Source organism: Ailuropoda melanoleuca, chromosome X (genome assembly GCF_002007445.2).
Source record: "Ailuropoda melanoleuca isolate Jingjing chromosome X, ASM200744v2, whole genome shotgun sequence".
NCBI classification, from domain to species: Eukaryota; Metazoa; Chordata; class Mammalia; order Carnivora; family Ursidae; genus Ailuropoda; species Ailuropoda melanoleuca.
In genome coordinates, this window is record NC_048238.1 from 8,313,605 (window position 1) to 8,339,701 (window position 26,097).

General features: G+C 44.8%; 2 protein-coding genes across 3 annotated transcripts in view; one reads left to right on the top strand and one right to left on the bottom strand.

Moving 5' to 3' along the window:
* Positions 1-13,435, bottom strand: part of MID1 (midline 1) — a 553,563-nt gene extending 540,128 nt beyond the window's left edge. The window contains exons 1-2 of the mRNA XM_034649888.1: positions 13,177-13,435; positions 2,094-2,194 (exon numbers count right to left, since the gene is read on the bottom strand). The gene's annotated coding sequence lies outside the window, so the exon portion shown is untranslated. The remainder of the gene's footprint in view (positions 1-2,093; positions 2,195-13,176) is intronic.
* A 135-nt stretch (positions 13,436-13,570) lies between these two features.
* Positions 13,571-24,840, top strand: LOC100468148 (cytochrome c-type heme lyase). Of its 2 annotated transcripts, none has more exons than XM_002915065.4 (7): positions 13,571-13,726; positions 14,277-14,420; positions 16,726-16,877; positions 19,159-19,307; positions 20,123-20,242; positions 22,771-22,857; positions 23,377-24,840. In XM_002915065.4, the coding sequence occupies exons 2-7, from the start codon at positions 14,309-14,311 to the stop codon at positions 23,573-23,575; spliced, it is 819 nt and encodes a 272-aa protein (XP_002915111.1). In that variant the 5' UTR covers positions 13,571-13,726; positions 14,277-14,308; the 3' UTR covers positions 23,576-24,840. The 2 variants fall into 2 exon arrangements, with proteins under 2 accessions (XP_002915111.1, XP_034505349.1); XM_034649458.1 differs by having other exon boundaries at positions 13,587-13,754.
* Positions 24,841-26,097: the final 1,257 nt, after the last annotated feature.

The window sequence follows — 26,097 nt, forward strand, 5'->3', positions numbered from 1 at the left end:
GTATAACGTTGCAAAAGCCAACATTAAACCCACACAAATTATATAGAAATGTCACTGTCAGGTTGGCAAAACTTTCAGCAGATTATACATGAAGTGGCAGAACGAAATGAATAAAAGTTTTAGTGATTTCAAACTTCGAGCAGATGAAACCCAAACATAGGTGATAGAGGTGCCCTAAGTCATCAAACAGAGTTTACTGGCATGGAACAGTCTCAGTAGTCAGTAGGGGCTGATGTACGAGATTGAATTCATCACCCACCCATCCACCCACCTACTATCCCATCCGATCCTCATCCATTCTTCCAGCCACCCATCAGCCCATCCTCCCACCTAGTTGAGAAAGGCATCCTATGGAAAACAAAGGAGAGCAAGCAGGTCTTCAGTGCAGGGATGATGTTGCAGCCACTTAGTAGCGTGCTGTGGGCTTTGTTTCTCTTTCCTGATGACCCGGATCCACCCATCTCTACGTTAGGCAGGTGCAGACACTGTGTGAGGTGCCAAGGAGAAAAGACAGATAAGAGGCAGCAGCTGCTTTCATGGTTCCAGAAGCAAAAGAGAGTTTTCAGACTTTTCAATCTGGTCTCTACGCTGAGGCTCCACTCTCAGAGAAGGTGGAAGTGACCAGCACCAAATCACTAAGTCCAAAAAAGACTCTCAGTGGGTGGCATCCAGATGGCCTAGAGTAGAGAAGAGAACTCATGCCACTACAGCCATTGAATGTTTTCGCTGAAAAACAGAAGGTGGGCTCTTTGAGATCCCAAAAATACAAACTATTTTGTGGAAGAGAACATACGTTACATATGAAACAGCCAAGGAACACTTTTATAGCATAATAAGCCCACAAATCTGCATTAAATACAGTCAGTGCTTTTTATGGCTGGTAAAATGTATGTCACCTCGTTTTCTAGAAAAGGAAGAACTAGAATTGAAGAAAGCAACTCCACACTAAAGAGGTTTACCTTCAGCTCAGAAAAGGGAAGGTTCTTGCCTCCCTACCCACAATGGAGTCCATATTTCAACACAGTTTTCAGATCACAGTGAATTCTTTTGGTTTACCACCTACTATGCCTCGTCCCCATGCCCCTTTTAGCTTAGAGGCCAGGCTCATAGTCCTGTAAATAATACTATCCCAGTGCTAACCTCCTACACGCCAAACATTCCTGCCACTCCTACGTCCTGAGCGGAAGTGCATGTCCCTCAGCTTCCTTTACTCAGATCTTCTTTCCTTTCGGGACAGAACATTCTCCTCCTGCACCCCCACTTTGAAGGATAAACTTCATCAAATCTCTTTTAAATCCCAGTGGTCTGGGGGCCTCATTATTAGTGCCAAAGCACATCTTCTTGTGCGTGTCTAGTGTAAGATCTTGCACATAGTAGGTCCTCAATAATTTGTTAAAAGCAAGGGAAGGGGGGATTGTGGGGAGAGAAGGATGGAAGGAAGAAGGAAGGACGGAAGGAAGGGAGAGAGTGAGGAAAAAGAATAATATAGAAAGAGAGGAAAGGTAGAGAAAATAATTATTTTATAAGGACACGATGTTCCCGCTAATAAACACCACCCAACAATGAAAATCTCCCTTGTCCTCCTTAGCAAATGACCTAAGTAAGCATGCTGCCGAGGTTTCTCTTCAGGGACATAACTTTCACAAAACAAATTCATCTATTGGAGCTAATGATTCAAAGCGATGGTTTTCAGTGTTTTCTCATACTTTGGGAGCCAGACTGAGCTGTTCACTGTTAGAATAAAATAATAGCCACATGCAAACATACACACATTAATTTTCAGGAACTCTTTAAATGAACAGATAGAACGTTCTTAATTTTAACCCTTTCTCCACCACACATGGAGGTGGAATTCTCACATACGCTGTCAAGTGCTCATAGAGAACGAAGCAGATGAACACACAACAACGATAACAAAAAAGTCAAGCGAAGTTCCCAGAAATGGGATTTCTTGTACATATTTAACCACCAGTATAAGACACAATCGACTGTTTCTACTTCCCCTGATACAGTACATATGCATTGCACGATGTGCGCAAGGACTACCGGCGCACTCCCATGTTAGCAGCCACTCGTCACGAAAGCAGGCTCACCTGGGGTTTACACAGGGGAGCTCTTGCAGGTGGGCCTCCAGCCACATCGGTGCACACGCTCCTCTCTCGCCTCAGGTGGCTCAGTGCTCAGCACGGCAATACTGCAAAAAGCAAGGAATTAACATAGAAGAGCACTTTGAGCAATTATAAAGGAATTTTTAAAAATAAGCCAAGTATATTATTACTATTAAAACTGTTATGTAAATAAAGGTAGGGGCGAATTATATTATAATTGTAAATAGTGGAATACTCCTGCTCATCTCTTCTAGTCGCTAAATATAAAGCTGAATTCATTTGGGGTAACTGAGAACTTTAGATAAGTTCTCTTGCTTCCACGTGAGAGAAGGGAGAGAAGCAGTTTTCTCTCACTATGAGGCAGTTTAAAGTACAGCTTCTTGAACTATCTGCAGTGGAGGACTAGGGGTTTTTTTAAATTTCTAATCACAGACCAATATTTTTGTAAAACAACAACAAAAACAAAATATTACTAATGAAGTAAAAAGCAAACATACAAGACACAAGCCTAAGTTCGGATTCACCAGATATAAAATCACTCTTTTAAACTGTGGCAAAAATTTCCAAATGCTTGCTCTTGACCTCTGTATATATAAATATTTTTTTATGAACAACACATGCGGTACTCTAAAACCTTGCCATCCAAAGTATGGTCCTTGGACCAGCAGCACTGGCATCCCCTGGGCGCTCACTCGTGAGGACACAGACTCTCATCCTCCACCCAGACTCACTGAATCGGAGTCGACAATTTCACGTGATCCTGGGGGGATCTGTGCGCACACTGAAGTAGGAGAAGCATCAGTCCGAACGATAAAATCAAAAGCAACTGTAAAGGCACGCAGACATATGCATATAACTTTAAGACCACAGAATGTTTTATGATCAACTCACCATATTTTACATAATAGGTATTTAATAAATGCACCCTTAAGCAAAGTTTAAGCCATTGTCAGCTAGGCCTGGCCTCCCTATCCCCTGGAGCTCAAGATCTGATGCACTGGAATCTCCAGATCCATGGAAGATCAAGTTTCCCTAAGTTACGTGATACTTCCCAGGGACTCATGTTCCCATGGTCACCTCTGCCTGTGGACTCCTCTTTCTGCCTGTGCTGGCTCAGTTCACGGTAACTTAGATAGCAAACAACCCCTTTATCATCTTCCATGGAAGTCCATTCACCAAAGCATTTGTTGATTTTGTTACAACTCATAATAAAACAGAGACATATGGAGACTTTGTGAACATGATTTAAGAAAACTGTATCTAAGCCAATCTAAAGTTAACACGTTTCATGGATAAATAACACTAGAAACATTGCCACAAGATTATGAAATGCCTACCACCACTTCTATTATTTAATATTTTGTGGGAAGTCCCTAGCCCATGCAATTGGCAGCGCAAAGAATTCGAGGCGTTAGAGTGGGAAACGAGGAAGTAAAGTTATTAATTGAGATGATACGAAAGAATCCCTGGAAAACCCAATATAAACAGAAAAATAAGACCAAAGACAATAAGAAAATTCAAAACATTGTAGAACATAAGGTGAACGTAGCCGACAGCGTTCATAAATATGCCAACACGAAGTTTGAAGACATAAGGAAAGAAAGGATTTCCCTTCCATTGCAACAACAGAGTTTAAATGCCAAGAAATAAGCTCACCAAAAAATATTTAAGATTTGAAGAAACACTTAAAAATGGTATTGAGGGACACAAAAGAAGAACTGAATATTTGGGAGGGTCCTGCATATTCTTGTATAGGATGACTCATTTTTCTAAAGAGTTCTGGTCTTCTTAAATTAATATATAAATTTAACATAGTCACAATGAAATTACTGTGCAGGTTTAAAAAAAAAAAAACTTGACCAGCCAACTACAAATTTCATTCGGCAATATAAATAAGCAAAAAGTATCAAGAAAAATTCTGAAAAAGAAGTGTAATGAGAGGTTAGTGATTTGCCACATGGTCCCAATACTTCAGTGAATGTGGTATTAGTGTGCTCATGGATATGACAACAGCTCAGACTAAAAAATCTAAAAATAGGTCCAAAAATACATGGGGATTTAATGTCTTAATAATGAGGAGACATCTCAAATCTAAGAATGGGTGAAGGGGTGTCTGGAGGGTTAGTTTATTGGATAAATCATCCTGGGACAACTAAGTAACTGTTTGAAAAACAGAGAGGGGGACTGTTGCTGTAATTTATTCCTTACACCAGGATAAATTTCAACTCTATTAATGTTTTAAAATAAAAAGTGGAAACTTTCAAGAACTTGAAAAAATATGAAAGAATTTATTTAGAACTTAAAAGAAAGTACTTCCGACTATGCTATTAATACTCAGAAACCATAAAAGAAAAGACTGCAAATTAAGGTGCACAAAAATTACTCAAAGCAAAACTCACCATAAGAAAAAACCCAGGAAAAATGACTAACAGAAAATAGTCTAACTTATTGTCATAGACTGAACGGTGTCCCACTCAAAATTCACACATTGAAGCCCTAACCCCAAATATCACTTTAGGGCTACTAATCTTTAGGAAGGTAAGTAAAGTTAAAAGAAATCATATGGAATTAGACAAATACCATCTGATTTCACTTACATGTGAAATCTGAAAAACAAAACAAACAAAACCCACAGATACAGAGAACAGATTGGTGGTTATTAGGGGGGAAAGTGGGTTGAGGATAGGCAAAAAGGGTGAAGGAAGCCAACTGTATGATGATGGATGGTAACTATTATTGGGGTGATCACTTTGTAGTGCATGCAAATACCGAACCCAGCAGACGTTGACATTGCAGTCCTGAATCTGAAATCTGTAGGACAGGCTGTCAGGGAAATACTTCCTGAGCGCCTACCATATGCTGGACATGGAGCCAGTATCAGAGTCCATGGAATGGGTGGGACATGGTCCCCACCAACAGCCTCACCAATACCTTAGGGAGCATGACAGACATACATTCAGACAATTGCATTTATTGTGGCTAATTCATAAAGTTACTGTGGGAATATAAGGAAAATGTATTTAGCCATGGCCTTTACTCTGGAGGAGATGACCTCTGAATTGACTTCTTTTTACCACTTTATTTTTAAAGGTACAATTCAGTGGCATTAAACACGTTTACAGTGTTGGGCAATGGTCACCCTGAATTGACTTTTAAAGGCTAAGTAGGGGTTATTCCAGTGTAGCAGACACTGTCACGTGCTATGGAAGAGCCCTTCTCTCCCCACCTCCATTTTTTTACACAAATGGTATCATATTTCACAGAGTGTTTTCACCCTTGTTTTTCTTTACCTAAAATATCTTGGAGGCTTTCCATATAGTTAGTAAAACATTCCTTTTGCTTTTTATTTAACAGTTGTATATTATTCCACCATATGGATTAATATAATTTATGTAACTGGTCTTCCATTAATTATATAAATTTGGATGGTTTCTAATCCTTTCCTATTACAAACGATACTACAATGAGTAATAACAAACTTACATCATTTCTCACATCTTTAAGCATATCTGTAGAAGATGAAAGAAAACGGAATTGTGGGAAAGAATAGAGAACTGTGGGAAACAAGGGGAATTATGGGAGAGAACAGGGAATTGTGGGGGACAAGAGAAATTTGGGGAGAGAACAGGGAATTGTGGGCGACAAGAGAAACTTTGGGAGAGAATGGAATTGTGGGGGACCAAATTTTGGGAGAGAACAAAAATGTGGGGGAACAGAGGAATTGTGGGAGAGACTAGAGAACGGTGGGGAACAAGTGGAATTGTGGAAGAGAAAAGAGAATTGTGGGCAACAAAAGGAATTGTTGGAAAGAACATAACTGTGGGAGAAAACAGAGAATTGTGGGAAAAAAGGAGAATTGTGGGAAACAAGGAAAATTTGGGGGAGAAAACAGAGAATTGTGGGAAACAGGAATTGTGGGAAAGAACAGAGAATGGTGGGAAACAAAGGGAATTGTGGGAGAGAACACAGACCTGTGGGTGAGCAGAGGAATTGTGGGAGAGAACAGAGAATTATGGGAAAAAAGGGAATGGTGAAAGAACAGAATTGTGGGGGTCCAGAGGAATTGGGGGAAACAAGTGGAATTATGGGGAAACACACAGAGAATTGTGGGAGAAAACAGGGACTTATGGGAGAAAGGGGGAATTGTGTGAGGCAAAGGGAATTGTGGGAAAGAATAGACAATTGTGGAAAGAACAGAAAATTGTAGGAGAGAACAGAGATTTGTGGAAAATAAGGGTAATTGTGGGAGAGACCAGAATTGTTGGGGACCAGAGGAATTGTAGGAGAGAATACAGAATGGGAGGAAACAAGGGGAATTGTGGGAGAAAACGGAATTGTGGGAAACAATGTGAATTGTGGGAATGCATGGAGGATCGTGGGAGACAAAGGGAAGTGTGGGAGCGAACAGGGAACTGTGGGAAACAATAGGAATTGTGGGAAAGCATGGAGACTTGTGGGAGTCAAAGGGAAGTGTGGGAGAGACCAGAGAATTGTGGGAAATAAGGGGAATTGTGGGAGAGAACAGGGAATTGTGGGTAACAAGGGAGGATGCTGGGAGAGGACAAGGGATTGTGGGAAATAACAGGAATTATGGGAAAACATGGAGACTTATGGGAGTCAAAGGGAATTGTGGGAGAGAACAAAGAATTGTGGGGAAACAACTGGAATTGTGGGAGAAAATAGAGAATTGTGGGACACAAGGGGACTTGTGGGAGAGAACAGGGAATTCCGGGAAACAAGAACTATGAGAAAGCATGGAGGATTGTGGGAGACAAAGGGAATTGTGAAAAAAAAAACAGAACTGTGGGGGACTAGAGGGCTTATCAGAGAGAACAATGGTATGGTAGCAGAGGAATTGTGGGAGAAAACAGAATTGGTGGACAACAGGGAATGTGGGAAGGAACAGAGAATGATGGGAATCAAGGGCACTTGTGGGAGACAACAGGGAATTGTGGGGGACAAGAGGAATTGTGGGAGAAAAAATTATGGGAAAGAACAAGGAACTGTGGGAAACAATAGGAACTGTGGGAAAACATGGAGACTTGTGGGAGACAAATGGAACTATAGGAGAGAATAAGGAAGTATGGGAAATAATTGGAATTGTGGAAAAGCATGAAGACTTGTGAGAGTCAAAGGGAACTGTGGGAGAGAACAGGGAATTGTCGGTAACAAGGGAGAATGGTGGGAGAAGACAAAGAACTATGGGAGACAAAGGGAATTGTGGGAGAGAATAGAGAAGTGGGGGGGGAGCAGAGGTATTATGGGAGAGAACAGAATTGTGGGGGAGCAAGGAATTGTGGGAGAAAACAGAATTATGGGGGAACCAGAGGAATTGTGGGAGAGAATAGAGAATAGTGGGGAACAAGGGGAATTGTGGGAGAGAACAGGGAATTGTGGGAAACAACAGGAATTGTGGGAAAGCATAGAGAATTGTAGGTGACAAAGGGAATTGTGGGAGGGAAGAGAGTTGTGGGAAAGAAGAGAGAATTGTGGGAGAGAACAGGGAACTGCCTGCAATGAGGGATACTGTGAAAGAAAAGAGAATTGTGGGGGACCAAAGAGAATGAGAGGGAGAATAGAGAGTGGTAGGGGAGCAGAGAAATTGTGGGAGAGAACAAACTTGTGGGGAAGAACACGGAATTGTGGGAAACGACGGGAATTGTGGGAAAACACAGACTATTGTGAAAGACAATGGGAATTGTTGGAGAGAACAGGGAATTGTGGGGGACAAGGGGAATTATGGGAGAAAGAATTATGGGAGAGAACAGGGAACTGTGGGAAACAATAGGAATTGGGGGAAAGCAAGGAGACTTATGGTAGACAAAAGGAATTGTGGGAGAGAGCAGAGCATTGTGGGAGAGAGCAGAGGAATTGTGGGAGAGAACAGAATTACAGGGGCCAGTGGAATTGTGGGAAATAACAGGAATTGTGGGAAAGCATGGAGAATTGTGGGAGACAAAGGGAACTGTGGGAGATAACAGGGAATTGTGGGAAACAAGGGGACTTGTGGGAGAGAACAAGGAATTGTGGGAGAGTAGAGGAATTGTGGGAGACCAGTGGAATTCTGGGAAACAACAGGAATTGTGGGAAAGCATGGAGAATTGTGGGAGACAAAGGGAACTGTGGGAGATAATAGGGAATTGTGGGAAACAAGGGAGCTTGTAGGACAGAACAAGGAATTGTGGGAGAGCAGAGGAATTGCAGGAGAAAACAGAATTGTGGGGGACCACAGGGGTTGTGGGAGAACACAGAAAATTGTGGGAAACAAGGGAAATTTTGTAGAGAATAAGGAATTGTGGGAGAGCTTAAGAATTGTGGGCGAGAACAAAGAGTTGTGAGAAACAATAAATTGTGGGAAGGAACAGAACTGTGGAGATACTAGGAAATTGTGGAAAAGGGGAAGAATTGTGGGAGACAAGGGGAGTTGTGGGAGAGAACAGAGAATTGTAAGAAGAAAAAAAGACAATTGTGAGATAAAACAAGAATTGTGGGAGAAAAGAGTATTATGAGAGAAGAGAGAATTGTGAGAAATAATGGTGTATTGGGTAAGAGAATAAAGAATTGTTAGACTTAAAGGGAATTGTGAGAGAAACAGTTGTGGGAGATAAGGGGAAAAACTGTGGGAAAGAAGAGACAATTGTGGCAGTGAACAGAGAATTGTGCTTGAGATGGGATCGTGGGAGATGTGGAATTGTGGAAGAGGACAGAAAATGATGGGCAAAAATAAAGAATTGTTGGAGAGAACAGAGAATTGTACTTGAGAGAGGGAATTGTGGGAAACAACAAGGAATGTGGGGCAAAAGGGAATTGCTGAAGTGACAAGGTATTGCGGGAGTCACAGAGAAGTGAGAAAGGGAAGGGAGAATTGTGGCAGCAAGTAGAAAATTGTGGGGAAAACAGAATTGTCAGAGAAAAGAGGAACTCTGAGGAACAAAGAGAATTGTTAGAAAGAATAGGGAATTATAGAAGACAAGGGGAATTCTGGGAAAGAATGGGGAATTCTGGAAAACAACAGGGAATTGTGGGTGTGATAGAAAATTCTGGGAGACACATGGAATTATGAGAGGGAGCAGAGAATTGTGGGAAAGAATATCATTGTGGAGGAAAAACAGAAACGTGGAAGACAAGGGGAATTTGGGGAAATAACAGAATAGTTGGAGCAATATGGAATTGTAGGAGAGAGCAGGAAATTGTGGGAAAAATAGAGAATTGTGCTTGAGACAGGAAATTGTGGGAAATCAGTTGTATTTGCATACACTAATAATGAACTATCAGTAAGAAAATAATCCCGTTTATAACTGCATCAAAAAGAATAAAATACCTAGGAATAAATTCAACCAAGAAGGTGAAAGACCTGTATATTGAAAGCTGTAAGATGCTAACGAAAGACATAGAAGAGGACACAAATAAATGGAAAGACATTCCATACTCGTGGATTGGAAGAATCTGTATTGTTGAAAGGTCCATACTACCCAAAGCATTCTACAGACTCAATGCAACCCCTACCAAAATTCTAAGGGCATTTTTCACAGAAATAGAACAATCCTAAAATTTGTATGGATCCACAAAAGAACTTGAAAAGCCAAAGCAATCTTGAGAAAGAATAAAGCTGGAGGCATTTCACTTTGATTTCAAACTATGTTGCAAAGCTATAGTAATAAAAACAGTATGGTACTGGCATCAAGACAGACATATAGAAAAATGGAAAAGAATCAAGAACTCAGAAATAAACCTATGCATATATGCCCAATTGACTTACAACAAAAGATCTAAGAATATACAATGGGGAAAAGACAATCTCTTAAATAAATGGTGTCAGTAAAACTGGACAGCCACATGCAAAAGAATGAAACTGGACCACTATTTTATACCATACACAAAAATTAATCAAAACGATGAAAGACATGAATATGAGACCTGAAACCATAAAACTCCTAGGAGAAAACACAGGCAGTCAGCTCCTTGATATCAGTCTCGGAGATAAATTTTTGGATTTCACACCATGAGCCAAGGCAACCAGAGCAAAAATAAGCAAGTAAACAAGGAAAAATGAAAAAAGGAGAATCATGCACAAGACATGGCATTGTGGGAGCTCTCAGAAGTACAAAAGCAGCACTTTGTACACGTAAGCAACTGGAGATTTGGAAAGGAGACTTACTTTACAAGAACCAGTCACAAATTCAGTTTGTCATTACAAAAGAGCTTCAATTTTTCATCTCTGCTAAACCCTCGGGTCTGACAACAGAAGTTCATATAACATTACCAGGGACTGGCTAACCCACACACACTGCCTTGTACAGGCAGATGTACACATACATACACACACTCACACACACTCTTGTACACATACACACAAACACACACGTACATATAAATATATATGCACACATATCTTAGATATTTCAAACATGATAACAGAAATAAACTAATAAAATGGTTAGGAAATTTTTTGAATCTTATAAAAAATAAAACAAGATGAAAAACTGATAGAATAATGTAAGAAAATACGAGTGCCAGTCTAGGAATCCAACATATGAGGAATAGAGGTTCCTTAAAAGAGAACATGAAGAAAGAGGGAGTGGAGCAAGTCATCAAGAAAATTAATAATACAAGAAAATATCCCCAATGTGAAGGTTATGGGTTTCCAGAATGAATGGTCCCATCAGATGCCAAGCCAACGAAAGCAAAGGGTCTATATCAGGGTACATCTTTTCAGGCCACTAGAATAAAGAGAAGTTGAAAATATTGTTGAAGGAAAAAAAAATGACATTTGACTTTTCAACATCAACAATGGAAACTAAAAGACAATGAAGCAACTGCTTAACAATTCTGAGAAAAATGTTTCTAAACCTAGAATTAAATATCCAAACTATCAATCACATGGGAGGGTAAACCAAAGACAGTTTCTGATTCTCAAGACCTCAAAAACTGATGTGCTCCCAAAACAATGCAAAGAATACAGGGTATCCAAGAACCAGAGAGCCACCCAGGATAGGCAAAGGTTGAAAGGAAGTCCCTGAAGACGACGACGAGCAGAAGTTACTTCCAAACAGTTTAGAACCGGGCAGTGGCAGAGGTGAGGCGCAGAGGTGAGGCGCTTATCTGTGAGCGAGGTCTCAAGGGGAAAAAGGGAAACATACACATTAGCTGACATATTTAAATGCATTGGGAGGAGATTTACAACGCAGACGGGAAGCTTAGGGTTAACCTAAAAATATAGACAGACAAAGGCGAAAAAGGCAAGTATTAAAGTCTATTGAAAAAGTTGTACGAGAAAAAAATTCATCTTTGGTCATAACAAATATTTTCACAGGGGCGCCTGGGTGGCACAGCGGTTAAGCGTCTGCCTTCGGCTCAGGGCGTGATCCCGGCATTATGAGATCGAGCCCCACATCAGGCTCCTCTGCTATGAGCCTGCTTGTTCCTCTCCCACTCCCCCTGCTTGTGTTCCCTCTCTCGCTGGCTGTCTCTATCTCTGTCGAATAAATAATAAAATCTTTAAAAAAAAAAACAAATATTTTCACAGTCACAATAATGTAAATACTAAACTGTAATGTCTCCAAAACCGTAGAACTATTGGCACATGGGGAGGGACACGTGTGTTTGTGTTAGCATGTTGTTTGGAACATGGAAGGAAAAGTAGAAGAAACAGTTAAGGTCTTTGCCTGAGGAGAGTAGGAATTGGGGTTGAAAGTGTCCCCCCAGTCTCCCTACCCACCTACAGCTCTCCTTTAACACCCTATTTGGTAGCTCCTTCTTTATAAAGCATCCTTGTTACTTCTTTCCTTCCTATCCACTTTCTGCACATGACCCTCAAAACAGTCACTTCTTCCCTTTTGCCTCCAATAGTCTGCACATACATACACTGAGATGTAAACATGGTTATTTGTTTGCATGCATGCCTCTCCCATTACCAGAGGTTTGGGGCTTTTTTGTGCCATATGCCCCTGTGGATTGTCGGGAAGTCTATGAGCATCTTCTCAGAATAATATTTTTACGTGCATAAAACAAAATACAAGAAATCACTAAAGAAATCAATTATATTGAAATATAGTTAGCCACATATTTTAGAAAAGCAGGTTTTGATCATTAAAGGTCAGGTTCCCCAGGAAATATACACTGATACAATACAGATTTTAAAATGCTGTCTTGATCCAGTTTGGAGGCCCCGGCTAGTGGCTGGTCAGTTCCCTGTTTTGAGCAGCTAGGTCCACACTCGCCAACCACCTCCCTTTTGGGCTCTCGTACTCAGAGCCACTATATGCTGTACACCTGCTCCGGAGCCTGCCTCACCTGTTTCTTCCCCCTCTCCCCCTGGCTCAGAAGGACTCCAGTGTTTCCACATGTGGCAACCCACCGTGTGATGTATACCCCTCTCTTGGGATCTGTGAGTATAATAAACTGTTTATTCAATGGCAATTCTTTCCTGATCCGTCAACCTCACCAAATCTAAATTATAATAATTAGACTTATTAAAATGGCTGAGACTTCAAGAAATGTGCATCAGAGTGCTCTCGTGAACAGCAATGAGAGACTGACAGGAGACGTTAGACCGTGATGCAGTCACAGCGGAAGCCTCAGCCACTGACACTGGGATGGCCCTTCTGAGGCGAGGGCCTGGGGCTTATATACCCTTGCAGAGGCCACTTGGAGGCAGCAGCCTGTCCCCAGGGAGGGGATGTGATTTTTGCCTGATGCAGTTCTCTTTGGCAGAGGGCAATTCCTGAAGAGAGACTCAGCCCAGAGGTGTCAGCTGCTAACAGCCCCCAGCACGCTGGAGATGGCCTGCCCGGCCCTGGAGGGCCATCTGGGCAGGCTTCACAGTTCCATCACAGTGATACAGAAAGGCATATGCTTCTTAGTAACACTTTTAAGTAACAAGATAAAATTATCTTAATTTCAAAGTAGTGATGAATAGTACTCTAAGACAGAAATAACCATCATTTATGACAATTTCTCTGTGATTTCTATTAGGGCCACATATTGCTAACACTACTAGGATTTGTTGCCTGCATTCCTGGTGGAAAAAAATACGAAATTTCTGTTAGAGGTAAGTGAAAATACAGACCTTCAAGTTCACACACCCAGTTAAGGAGGCCTTGGGAGCCGGAACCTTGATTTGTTCGTTTTGGGATTTCCAGAGTCAGCCACAGTTCTGGACACCTACTGATGTTATCTGAGTCATTGTTATAATTGAAACTGATGGGATACAATTTAAAAGACAGAAACTTTAAAACTAATACCTCTTAAGCAACCCTTCTGCAGCTTCAGAGAGCTACAGCAGAGAGCCTCGTTCTATGGAAGCCTCTGGCTCAGCCTAAACTCTGCCTGCCCGCGCTGGCTTGGAGGGGCGGGGCCGGGGACCGGCGCTCGCCCTTATAGGTCGAGGCGGGAGGGGGCGGGTCCTCTTCTGCGTACTCGACGGAAGCCCTTCCCTTTCAGCCCGCGCCCCGCCTCCTGCGCGCCCGGAAGTCCCGCCTTCGGAAAAGGAAGGAGCGGTACGCTGGGGCGCCGGCGGTGACCGCGAGGATAGCGGTGACCGTTCTGGGAGAAGGCGGCCGCGGCTTGGCGGTTAGAGGAGGGGCCGGCTCCTCGGAGCGGCTTGGGACTGGAGTCAGGTGCGGAGTGGCAGGCTGGCTGAGGCCGGTGGGTTTTGGGGTCCTGGGACTGGAGCAGGTGGGACGCGGAGGGACCGTATGAAGACGACTTCGGCCGCGTTCCCCCGTTGGAGGTCCTTTTCTTCCTTCCTCGAATCCGTTTTCTGCGCTGTACCCTGCCCTGAATCCCAATCCTTTTCTCTGCCCGGTTCTGGGGGTTTCCTCTGGACTCCCCTCTGGGTCACCACGTTTAGGGCTTCCTGTTCCCCAGACCTACACTCCCTCTCTGTGACCTAGTTTCTCAGGGACCCCCTTCCCCTCACCCCCAAAATCCGCACATCTTAGAAACGTGCCCCTAAAGAGTGGTGTGGTGTAGATTTCACACTAGTATTTCCCAAAGGGGTTAATACATTAAAGCTATCCCTCGAAGTGGATACCCTACCCTGTAGATTTACATCGGAATGACAAGGAGGAGGAACAAGGGTTGGGCAGATAAAGAAGACGAAGGGAATGGTCGGAGCCCAGGCATCGGCATTAATCTATCTCTTTGCTTTGGCACGTTTGAGTTTAGAATTGTTTGGACTCAGCCCGGCATCTCCAACCATGGGTTTGTCAGCATCTACCCCTGCTGTTGCAGTCCAGAGCTCAAACGCTTCAGATCATCAGACGGCATCCCCGCCTTCAGGATGTCCCATGCATGAAGGGAAAATGAAAGGTAATCGATCCTTTGTCTAGAAAATAAAAACAAGAGAATTCTCAAAAGGATTTTAAGGAAGAGGCAGCATAGCACACTAGTGAGGCAAAGTGAGTTCTGTCCTTATGGTGCTACTTACAAGGTATGTGACTGTGGACAAGTTACTTCTCTAAGTTGCAATCTGTCATTCGAAACATGAGGATATAATAATATTTCACAGGGCTGTTGTGACAATTAAATTAAGATAATGCATGAGAGTGGAGTGATAGCTCCATACATTAGCCCTTACCCCTCAAAGTTTGCAGTCAGTGGTTCTCAACCTGGGTGGCCACCCCCGTTCCCCTGGCGGACATTTGGCAATGTCTTGAAACATTTTTGTTGGTCAAACTGAGAGGCGGTGGTGCGTCCAGTGAGTAGAAGCCAGGAGTTCTGGTAAACATCCCGCAGTGCACAGTGCGCCTCTGCCACAAAGAATCTCCTGGCCTCAAACGTCAGGAGTGCTGAGGTTGTGGAACCTTGGTCTAGATCTGTCTTTATCTGTCAAGGCAGCTTTACAACCCCTTGCGTTATTCATCTTTGTAAAAGTAAGTCATCACTCATGGCCTTGCTGTTCTTTCCTTAGGTGCAGAGGGGAGAGTGGAGAAGCTATCTTTTGTTCCTCCCTGGTCCACATTTGCTTGAGATTGTTTATATAAAAGTATCGCCTGAAAAACCCTTCCTTGCGTTGTAGTCTTACATTCCCTTGGTCGTTCAGCAGGAATTGTCTCACTGCCCACTCTGTGCCAAGCACTGGTGGGTTTTGTTTTTGCACTGAAAGAAGAGCAGCGTATAGAACACAACAACCCTGTGCCTAATGGAGTATACATCTCATCCCCGTAATCCTGTGTGGTAGGGTTTCTCCCTATTTTATATTCAGGAAACTTAAAAGCCACACAGCTAATAATTGGCAAAGCCAGCAGAAACTCTGTAACCTTGGACAAAGGCAGACCCAGTGCTTTTCCAGGGTTTCTCTGTACAGGAAGAATGAAGACAGAGTTGGACAGAACTGTTGTGTTCCTGCTCTGAGTGTCCCCGGGTAGATGATAGAGCCCTGAATATGGTTTGATTTCATTTACTGTGTATCCAGAAGAGTGGTCAGTCAGATAGGTAAGGAATGTGGATATTTGTAGGCAACTAAAGGGGCTCCTGGTTATAGGAGAAATGTAACAGTATTTTCTCACAGCCAACCGGGATCAGTTTGAGTGGTGGAGCGGAAAGGTGGTAGAGCAAGCCTCCGTTCACCCCTCAAGTGGACAGCAGTACAGGGTCCTAGGGAATGAGGGTCTGCGAGGAGAAACAGAGGAAAGGAAGTGAAAGGAAATCTGTCTTTGGCGTGTATGGCATCCAGCATATTCTCGGCGTTATTGCTGCTGCCTAACACAAGCATCCCTTACTTAGGCAGCTGTCTTCCCGGGCCATGGCTCTGTGGATGCCTGCCCCCTCTCCTCAGTGTAAGACCAGCTTCTCAGTCTCCACACTTGCTTCCAGGATTCTTGGACATCAGCTGCCCTTCCCGCTGCTGCTCTTGTAGGTTCAGACCTTCCCTCTTAAGTGGCATCTGGATCCTGTGTGACTGTGGAACATTTTAATATGTGCCTCTTCTTGCTAAGTGCTTGCTGTCAACTGATGGGGAGTAGAACTTCAGCCAAGGGGTAGTTTTCTGTGCTTGTTTCTGTCCTGGAGCAAAGCACAGGCAGAGGGGCATTCAGACTTTTCTCCAGGAGCCTTCTTGAAGGCTCCTCTGTTCATTTCCATCTCCTGTCTCTGGTACCTGAGAGAAGGCGTCAGTAAGTCTAGCATCCTGTGTCCTGATCAGGGCTGGGCCTTGTCTGGAATCGGAATTGAAAGTCAGGGAAACCCAGTAAAACATGGCTGGGCCTCTGCTTAGGTTCCTCTGCAAAACAGCTCGCTGCTAGGAACCCACGCAGGTACCTTCTAGCCCATCGCTAAAACCACAGAATGAACAACATGTTGTCTTGCAAATGTTGAGGTGTTTTGTTTTGTTTTGTTTTTGTTGTTGTTGTTGTTGTTGGGGGCGTGACACAATAAGGGAATGGATACCCACTTCTCTTTCAAGGAAAAGTAAATTTATAGAACCTTCTTCTGGTGTTTAGGATATTAGAATGTTAGTTTGCTTAGCTCTTGGCAGCTTGGAGCAGTAGAAACCTGGCTTTGCCTTTGATGGTGATCACTGGTCAAAAATCCAGCTCTTTAGGGCCGGGATTCAGAGAGCCAGATGTCCTCCTGCTTTTGTGGTGACACTGTTTTTTTACTTGATTTATTTCAGGCTGTCCAGTGAGCACAGAGCCGTCTAACCCAACTTGTGAGAACAAAATGAACTCTGTGCCTGCCCACCAAGATCGTGCGTATGAGTACGTGCAGTGTCCTGTTACGGGTGCTGTGGCTGAGAATAAGGAGAACCTAGATCCTTCTAATCTGGTAATTCACACTCAGCCCCTCTTCCTGGAACTTTTTATGCAGAGATGTTTTTATGGGCTCCCAAGACAGACTGCTCACTGCTAGGATTAATTCTCCTTTACTTTTAAAATAAAGAAGTCTGATATTCCATCCACACTGAAAATCCTGAGTGCATCACTAACTGTAGTTTCAGAGAGTGCCTGATAAAGGAGACACTGATAGCGAAGTGCCAGAGTACGTTGACTGGAAACAAGCCACACCAAAGGAGTATTGCCTTTAGGGATAGTGGAAGGCGGGAAATCCCATTAGGAGTGCAGCTAGCATTGCTAAAGGTATTTCTGGTCTTGGGAAATCTCATAGGCACGATGCCTGATTAGGGCTCTGTTTTCCAGCACAGCCGGGTACCAGCCTGTGTGAGAGTCACTGGTGTGGTACAGCGTCATGTGGCAGCCACCAGTGGAATGCCACTGAGAAAGCAAGGACAAGACAAGCTTGGCTTCACCACATTTTGTGATAGACAGTGTAGGGATTGGAGGTTTCCTGTTTGAAATCACGTTTTCATGGAGGGGCAGACTCAGATCTGTACTCTGGAAACCCAGAACAGGGTTCTTAGAAGTCCAGAGTTATCAGAAGTATTTCGAAATCTCGGCTAACATTTGAAAGAACTAGAAATACTTAGTCTGAAAGAGAAGGGGTGTGGGATATATGTGTGTGTATATATATTATAACATTATATATATATGAAACATTACCGTTAACTGGGTGGTTTGTAAACAATAGACATTTCTTCCTCAAAGTTCCAGAGGCTGAGAAGTCCTATTGGAAGGTGGTGGCAGATTCAGTATATTTGGAGGGACACAAACATTCAGCCCCAACACTCAGTAATGACCCTGCCAAGCTATAAGGGAACTGCTGTGTTGAGGAAGAAGGTGGACAAGATCAGGGTTTCTCCCGAGAGCACTGTTGACATTTGAGGCTGGTCGGTTCCTTGAGGTTGGGCGCTGTCCTGTGTTGTAGGATATTAGCAGCATCCCTGGTCTTAACCCACCAGATGCCAGGAGCTCCCTCTTTTCTCAGTCACGACAACCTAATATGTCTCCAGACGTTTCTAAAAGTGCCGGCATAAGACTGCTGTTCTAGATAATCTCTAATAGCCCTAGTGGGTCAGAACATGGGCCTTTTGGAATCCCATAGACCTAGACTCTCACCCATGGGACTGTTACCTGTAGCAAGAATATTAGTCAGTAGCAGTCAGCATTTCTTTTGGTGACATCTGTACCCTTGTGCTAAGCACCCTACACACACTCCGGGAGTGTCAGTTTCCCCATCTTTAGAGCTGAAGCCACCGAGAACGAGTGAGGATGCCGTTTGCCCCACCGCACGCAGCCAGGAAGCAGCAGGTCCCAAACGGAGCCCCAGCTGCCTCTGACGTGCGTGCTTCAGCCCACCGTGGTGGGGGCGCAATGAGGTGCTCGGTGCAGCGCCTGCGTACCCGGGTCGCGCACTGCGGTTGTCCTAGCCGGGGCCGTTTCGTGACTTAGTAACACATGCGCATGTGCTGGAAGAAATTCTCGGCCAGGGGTTGCCAACCAGCTGGGATTTTGCCCCTGGGAGGACACTGGTTGTCACAGCTTGGGTGGAGGGGTACTACTGGGTAGAGAGCAGAGAGGTTGCTAAGTCCTACAGTGCTCAGAACAGACCCCCGTCACCGAAAGGTGTCCAGCTCCTGATGGCAGCAGAGCCTGGGGTGAGAACCCTGGTCCGGGGAGGGCGTCTGCACCCCAGTATTGCTGCCCCTTGTGTCTGGGAGGAAGGAGTCTTGCCCTCCTTCCAGACTGCCACTGTGGTGTGTCACTGCTGCTCTGTGACGTATTCAGCCCCGACACTGGAAGCATCAGCAAGATCCTAAAAGTAAAGAATATTTAAAAAGAAAGTGGTGGTGTACCTATATTTTATGATACTTTTCCTCAGAAGAGAGAACAGTCATTTTTGAAAAGCTCGTCATAGAAAGGTTTTAAGAAACAACTACAGCCATGGTATTAGTTTTTACTTCTTAATCCTTGGGGAGAAAGAGACAGAAAACATAACCACGGTGTGTATTTACCATTTGTGAGAAGGAAACGCTTTGAACTCTGACTCTTCGAAACAGCCAAATTTTCTGGGAGGGCTGAAATTTTGCCGTCGTTGGCTTAATAGGGAACATGTTCCTTGTGTGTGATGCATTGCTTTCCGAAAGTCATTATTATTGTTTCTGCTGTATGTCCGATTTCCAGCACTTAAAAACTCCGCTTCCTTTATGTAGATGCCACCACCTAATCAGATGCCAGCCCCCGACCAGCCGTTCGCACTGTCTACTGTGAGAGAGGAGTCCTCCATACCCAGAGCAGATTCGGAGAAAAAGTGGGTTTATCCTTCCGAACAGATGTTCTGGAATGCGATGTTACGGAAAGGGTGAGTGAGCATGTTACTGAGAGTATAAATTTGCTCATCAAATTCATCTAAGAATTAAATGTTAAAGAGGTTTTCATCCCCAAATGTAAGTTTTTATAAGCTAATCAGTATATAATATTCAACTGATCTTTCAGACTTAAAAGAATTTAAGAGAAGGTCAGTGTATTAGTCGGGATTCTCCAGAGAAACAGAACTAATTGGATGTGTGTGTCTTTATACAGAAAAAGAGATTTATGATAAGAAATTGACTCACGTGACTATGGAGGCTGAGAAGTTGCACAATCTGCAGTCAGCAGGCTGGAGACCCAGGAAGAACTGATGTTTTCACTCCAGTCCAAAGGCAGGAAGAAACCAGTGTCCCAGTTCGAAGGCAGTCAGGCAGGAAGAGTTCCCTCTTATTTGCAGGAGGCTCATTCTTGTTTTATTTAGACCTTCAGCTGATCAGATGAGGCCCACCCACGTTAGGGACAGCAGTCTCTTTTACCCGTTTAAATGTTACTCTCATCCAAAACACCCTCACAGACACACCCGGGATAATGTTTGACCAAATATCTGCCCCCCCCATGGCCTGGTCAACTTGACACATAAGACTAACCCATCATTGCCAGTAGTAGTTTTTAAAAATACTGTTATGTAAGATACTTAGAAAAAGTTGGGGAATCATTAGTCAGTGGTACTGACTGAAAAAGTGTCACCTTATGGTTCCTTGATACACGTGTAAGTGGTTTTTTGTAACTCGGTGAAATGCATATGTGGATTGATTTTACGGCATTATTAGTAAGGTTTATCAAGTTTTACCAGACGTTCTTTCCTAGGTGGAAGTGGAAGGATGATGATATTAGTCAGAAAGATATGTATAATATCATCAGAATTCACAATCAGAATAACGAGCAAGCCTGGAAGGAGATTTTGAAGTGGGAAGCCCTTCATGCTGCGTAAGTATGTTTGAGATCTTAAAAAAACATCCTTCCAGCATCTTTCTTATTTCATCTCTGCTTTCTAGAGTTTTAACCTTTTTTTTTTAAAGATTTTATTTTTATTTATTCGACAGAGATAGAGACAGCCAGCGAGAGAGGGAGCACAAGCAGGGGGAGTGGGAGAGGAAGAAGCAGGCCCATAGCAGAGGAGCCTGATGTGGGGCTCGATCCCACAATGCCGGGATCACGCCCTGAGCCGAAGGCAGACGCTTAACCGCTGTGCCACCCAGGCACCCCTAGAGTTTTAACCTTTTATTCAAACAATGTGTTCCTCTAATCCAACATGGTGGGTGGCGGGCCTGTTTCAGTGACTGTTGTGTGACAGACTCCTCCCACGCAGCTGTGTGAAATGGCAGGCATTTTATTATGTTTGTGAATTCGGTGGGTCCCAAGAAAGCACAGAGCAGGGATGGCTTGTCTCTGCTCCCAACGTCTAGGGCCTCAGCCAGGTTCTGATCAGGGATGCCTTGACAACTGTGGGCTGGAATTCTCTGAAGGCTGGAACATTTACTTGTCAGCTGATTGATGCCGGCTGTCAGCCAGGGCACCTACCCACAGCCTCTCATCGTGGCTGCTTTGGTTTCCTCACACCATGGTGGCTGGGTTCCCAGAGCTAGAATTCCAGAAAGCTCCAGGGAAGCTGCATCTGCCTTGATGACCTGGCCTTACCCGTCCCACAAGCCGGCCCAGGTTCAGGGGGAGGGGCCGTAGACCTCACACGTCTCGGTGGGAGGAATGCCACAGCCCATGGAAGGTACAGCACGTGGGATGGGAGGTGGCACAACACTCTCTGCCCCGAGGCTGATGAGAAAAGTGGTTCTGTTCCCTTAGCAGCATTGAATCCCCGTTAGGACTAAACATCAAGAGTTGTCTTAGCATGCAGGCCTTTTTCTCGGAGAGAATAGGTAAGTGCCGTCGCGTGTGTTGGCAGTGACGGACCCGTCAGTCTGTCCGAGCAGTGGTCCTCACGCTTGAGCTGCATCGGCATCGCCTGCGGGTTTACTAAAACGCTGAGTGCTGGGCCCCCATCCCCAGGGTTTCTGAGGGAGGCCCAGACTTGGCATTTCCAGAACAACACAGATGCTACTGGTTTGAGGAGTCCACTTTGAGAAGGTTAGGGGTGGGGAACGTCAGCACAGAAAGCCAGATTGTATCATCACAGGTGGATTACATTTTAAATTCATGCTAGGAGCGCCTGGGTGGCTCACTGGGTTAAGCAGCTTCGTTCAGCTCAGGTCATGATCCCAGAGTCCCAGGATCGAGCCCGACATTGGGCTCCTTGCTCAGCAGGGAGCCTGCTTCTCCCTCTCCCTCTGCTCCTCTCCCTGCTTGTGCTCTCTCTCTCAAATAAATAAAATCTGTGAAAAACAATAAAAGTAAAAATAAATTCATGGTAAAATGTGATTAACTTCTTGGCTAAAGTCCACTGAATGATTTTGTTAAGATGTTCAGTTTTTTTAACATTTGGACTCTGAAGTTCGTTAGTAGCTCTCCCTGCGTGTCACTGGCTGGTCCCCAGGCCTGGGAGGGGTCCGTGTGAGGAGGGAATGGCACAGCAACCAAGATTCCCTTCTCGGTACCCTGAGGCCAGCGGGACTCAGATCTGTCCTCCCTGTAGCTCACTAGCAAGGTGAGCCGCAGGTGTCCAACGTGTGCTGGAGTGAAAGCCACCTGCTAACTACTCAGAGCGGGACGTTGGAGCAGAGAGAAGACAGACGAGAAGATTCCACTTTGTCGCTTTCAGCCCCTCTTCTGGTCATGTTCCAGGGTCCCTCAAAATTAGGTCGGCCTTTTAAAGACACCTGCTACAGCGTCCAGGGGAAGCTTGCCTGGGTTGAGTTTACTTCTTCGCCAGTGACCCTCTTGAGAAGGGATGCTAGTGAGTAGTTAATAAAGTGAGGAGCAAAGTAACTCCGAAGGGCCTCACGTCAGGCTCAGTCACACTGGGGCTTGTTTCCTCCGTCGCACGCCATGAGGCCCAGCAAGGCTGAAGCCTCTCCCTGCAGTGACAGTGGCTAACAAGCTAGGGGGCCTCTTGTATTAAAGAGCTGGTCCGGCACTAATTTCATTTGTTCTTAAGGATTCTTCCAGCATTTTTCTTCATTGGTTTCAAATGAAAGAAGAGTAGAGGATTTTCTTTTATTAGTTTAAAAAAACCCTGCTGTAGGCTGTGAAAGTCAAATGTAATGCCCAGTCTTCACATGTCTTTTTTTTCCCCTGAGAATGTGCCTATGTCCCCCCAGCAAATGGAAAGCCCGCTTCCCTCATCCTGGAAGAACAGTGCAGATCCTCGGAATATGGTGGAGTGGGTGCAGCATACTTGATCCAGAAATAAAGAACAACATTTTTAAGGAATAGGGATATTTCTTTGAATTGTGTTGGAAGTTCTCTCACTCTATAAACGTGAAATTATGTAAAATGCAACATCACATTTTTCAGTGGAGGGAAAGTATTTTAATAGGCCGTTCTTGTTTGGGAATTTCTAGGGAGTGTCCTTGTGGTCCATCGTTGATCCGGTTCGGAGGTAAAGCGAAAGAGTATTCACCAAGGGCAAGAATTCGTTCCTGGATGGGGTGAGTGGCAGTGCAGAAATGTTGTACGTTCCTCACGTCGGGGTCTCAGAACTGCAGGGCCATCTTCCAAGACGTTACCAGTATTCAGCTGGAGAGTTCTTCCTCTCCCTCGACTTTGCCTGTTGGTGGGCAGATTTCTTCGGGTTTCATGCATTGTTCCCTGATTATTGTAGCCCTGAGTTGAGTTGTCTTCTGTGTTCTCGGAACTGTCCTCTTCCTCCTCCCGTGGTTTCTCTGTGTCTGAGCACTTAGCATCCCCCCCTTTCCTTCCAGCGTAGACTGATTCTTAGCTTGCACTTGGATCTCTGCAGTATCTCAGCCAACTTCCCTGGCCTGGGTCCCTTTCCTGTTGACCATGTTGCCTTGCAGACAAATGAGCCGTCCCGTGAACCTGGGCTCGTCATGGTTCTTCAGCACCGTAGACGGGTTCTCTGAGCCTTACCGCATCCCCCCGCCCCGGCTGGATGTTCGACCCCGAGAATAAGCGTTTTCATGCTCACGAACATGTTTTCATTTCAGGTACGAGTTGCCTTTCGACAGGCATGATTGGATCATCAACCGTTGTGGGACGGAAGTCAGATATGTCATCGACTACTACGACGGCGGGGAGGTCAACCAGGACTACCAGTTCACCATCTTGGACGTCCGGCCCGCCTTGGATTCGCTCTCGGCGGTGTGGGACAGGATGAAGGTCGCATGGTGGCGCTGGACTTCCTAAGTGCTGTTTTGTTAGAGATGGGAAAATAGAAACTATTTTTCTTCCAAGCAATACATTAAACCATTTTCCCCAGACTGCATTGCTCTCATGATGTAATGGGAATGGCAGGTGGGTGAGGACACCTTTGACGCCCCATAGAGAGGGGGCCTGGCCCCGTGTTCTTTGGTGTTTACCTTGCGCAGTTTATAGCAGGTCGTTGCAGGTTTCCTTCCCGCTTGGCTTAAGTGGGAAGCAGTCCCTTGGTTTTTCCTTCAGCTGCAGTATTGCCTATTTAATCTAGAAAAGTGAACAATGTCTGAAAAAGAATGTTTCTTGTCATGTGAAGAGAGCTGCTTTTTTCCTTACTGTTTCTCAGGAACACTTGAGACGTAGCCCCGGCAGCCCGTGTTCTGCCGAGGAGTTTTTAGCCAGCCGGGTGTTTGAACGAATACTCTCCGTTGCAAATAAGTGGTTCTGCTTTCACAGAAGAACCAGCGTGTCGCTGGTTGTTCTGCTTTCGCAGAAGAACCAGCGTGTCGCTGGCCCTGCGAGAGTAGCGTGCCCTTAAGAAAACGCAGAGCTGTCCGCTGGCAGTGCTCTCAGCAAAACGAAGGCGCATCTTGGCTCCAGATTCTCAGTTGTGAGAATTTTTCAGGCTGGACCTTGTTCTAGAATAGTTTCAACTCCCCCATGGTTTGATGATGCACGTGCATTGGAATCCATGTTTTCACTTTTTAAAGATTTGAATTCCCGCTATTCTGCCACATGCCTCTGCTCCCAGCAAGCACGCCTCGGAGTCCCGTTTCTCCTCCTGCCGGCAGCCCTCCTTCCAGCCGGCCTCGCCAGGACCTGGAAGGCTTGGCGCAAATCACAGCACCACGATGGTCCCTCTCGAAAACACACTTCTGCTTTGTTGAGTGTTAGGATGCACGAAAAGAGTATTTTTCCCAGATACAGAATGTTTGTATCAACTCACTGTCTCGGCGCAGATTTTTTTCTTTTCTTAAGGGAGCTCTCAGTTTGCCGTTGAAATTCTTTCTACCGGTGATTCGTTAGCCGCATGAGATGACTGTTGGGGGTTTTCCTTAAGTGTTGATGATAATCTTTTGATTTCCCTGGAGTCTAGTGTTAAGTTAGTAGAAGGAACTGGCAGTCTGGAGTGATTGATTTGATATCGATTTCCTTGTTGTGTCGGTTTTGTGTGGTGGTTCCAAAATCCAACAACGTGAAACTCTTCTACGTGTCAAAATGTTTGCACATTTTAAAATAAAATAAAGTTGATAGTTCACGGGTTTGGATTTGAAGAGTCACTTCGCATGTCGCAGTCATTTCTGCAGAGAGAATCTTTACAGAAGTGATGCAGCAGTCTCGCTGTTAGTGGCCGTTTTCTTCTCGATCGTGTTTTAAACTACCGAGAAAAAGAATTACTGTTGGCATATGTTTTTTGGTCCTCGGTGCTACCGAGGAAGTGTCAGGTAAGGCGTCGTTATGGGACACAAAGTGGTGTAAGTGGAAACTGAAAACTGAGCCATAGGCAGGGGTCCCCCCTCCTAAAGAGCTGTACCAGTTCTTGAGGAACCCCCTGCAGTAAACTGTCAAGCAAAGCTGAGGACAAGGTCGACGTCATTCCACCTTCCACCACTCCTGGAAAAGACAGCCTGCTGGGTGTTCCAGAGCTCTTTGGGGGCTCGATCAGACTTGCTCGTGTCCAGGGGTCAGTACTTCACTGCTCTGACAGGAGGCTTCATTTAGAACTTGATATTCGTTTGGGATGTTCTCCGGGGTTTTAGGCTACGTCTTCTCTCTGCGGTGTTAGCCCCATTCGGAATCAGAACAACCCGTCGTGACGCCAAGTGTTCGTGCACAAGGTGGGGTTAGAGCTGGGCTCGTGTATTAAACTGGAGCATCCCTGGCCGGCCCCTGTGTAGAGGGAGCCGGGCCCCCCATCGTCCCAGGAATATGAAATGCAAAAGGGGCAGCCCTGACCCGCGAGGTGCTCGGTCTTTTGAGGGGCAGTCTCTAAATGAAATGGTAAGTTCGAGAATTCCAATTTAAAGACAGCCTGTGGTAACCTAGGGGGTGCAAGTTGTCCTAAGTCTTTTTGCACGTATATTGAATATATAGTTACTGATCCCTTTACTGAGTCACAAGTGCAGTTCGTCCTCTACCAGAGCTCCTCCCTGCTAGCTAGACTGAAGAGATGCGCACGTCATGCCTCCCCTCTGCAGTGACTGTGGGGCTTGTACCATGGACCGCTTGTGTCTGCACAGGCTTAAGGCCATGTGTGGTGACAATGCACGTCCTTCAACAGATACATGCGCCCCCGTGGGCACGGCAGCATTAATTGCAGTAGACAAGACCTGGCGACAACCTGTGTCCACCAACAGATGAATGAATAAAGAAAATACAGTATAGATATGCAGTGGACTACCACTCAGCCATAAAAAGAGGAAATCTTGCCATTCGTGACAACATGGGTGGACCCTGAGGGCTTTACGCTAAGTGGAATAAGACAAAGAAAGACAAATAGCATATGATCTCAC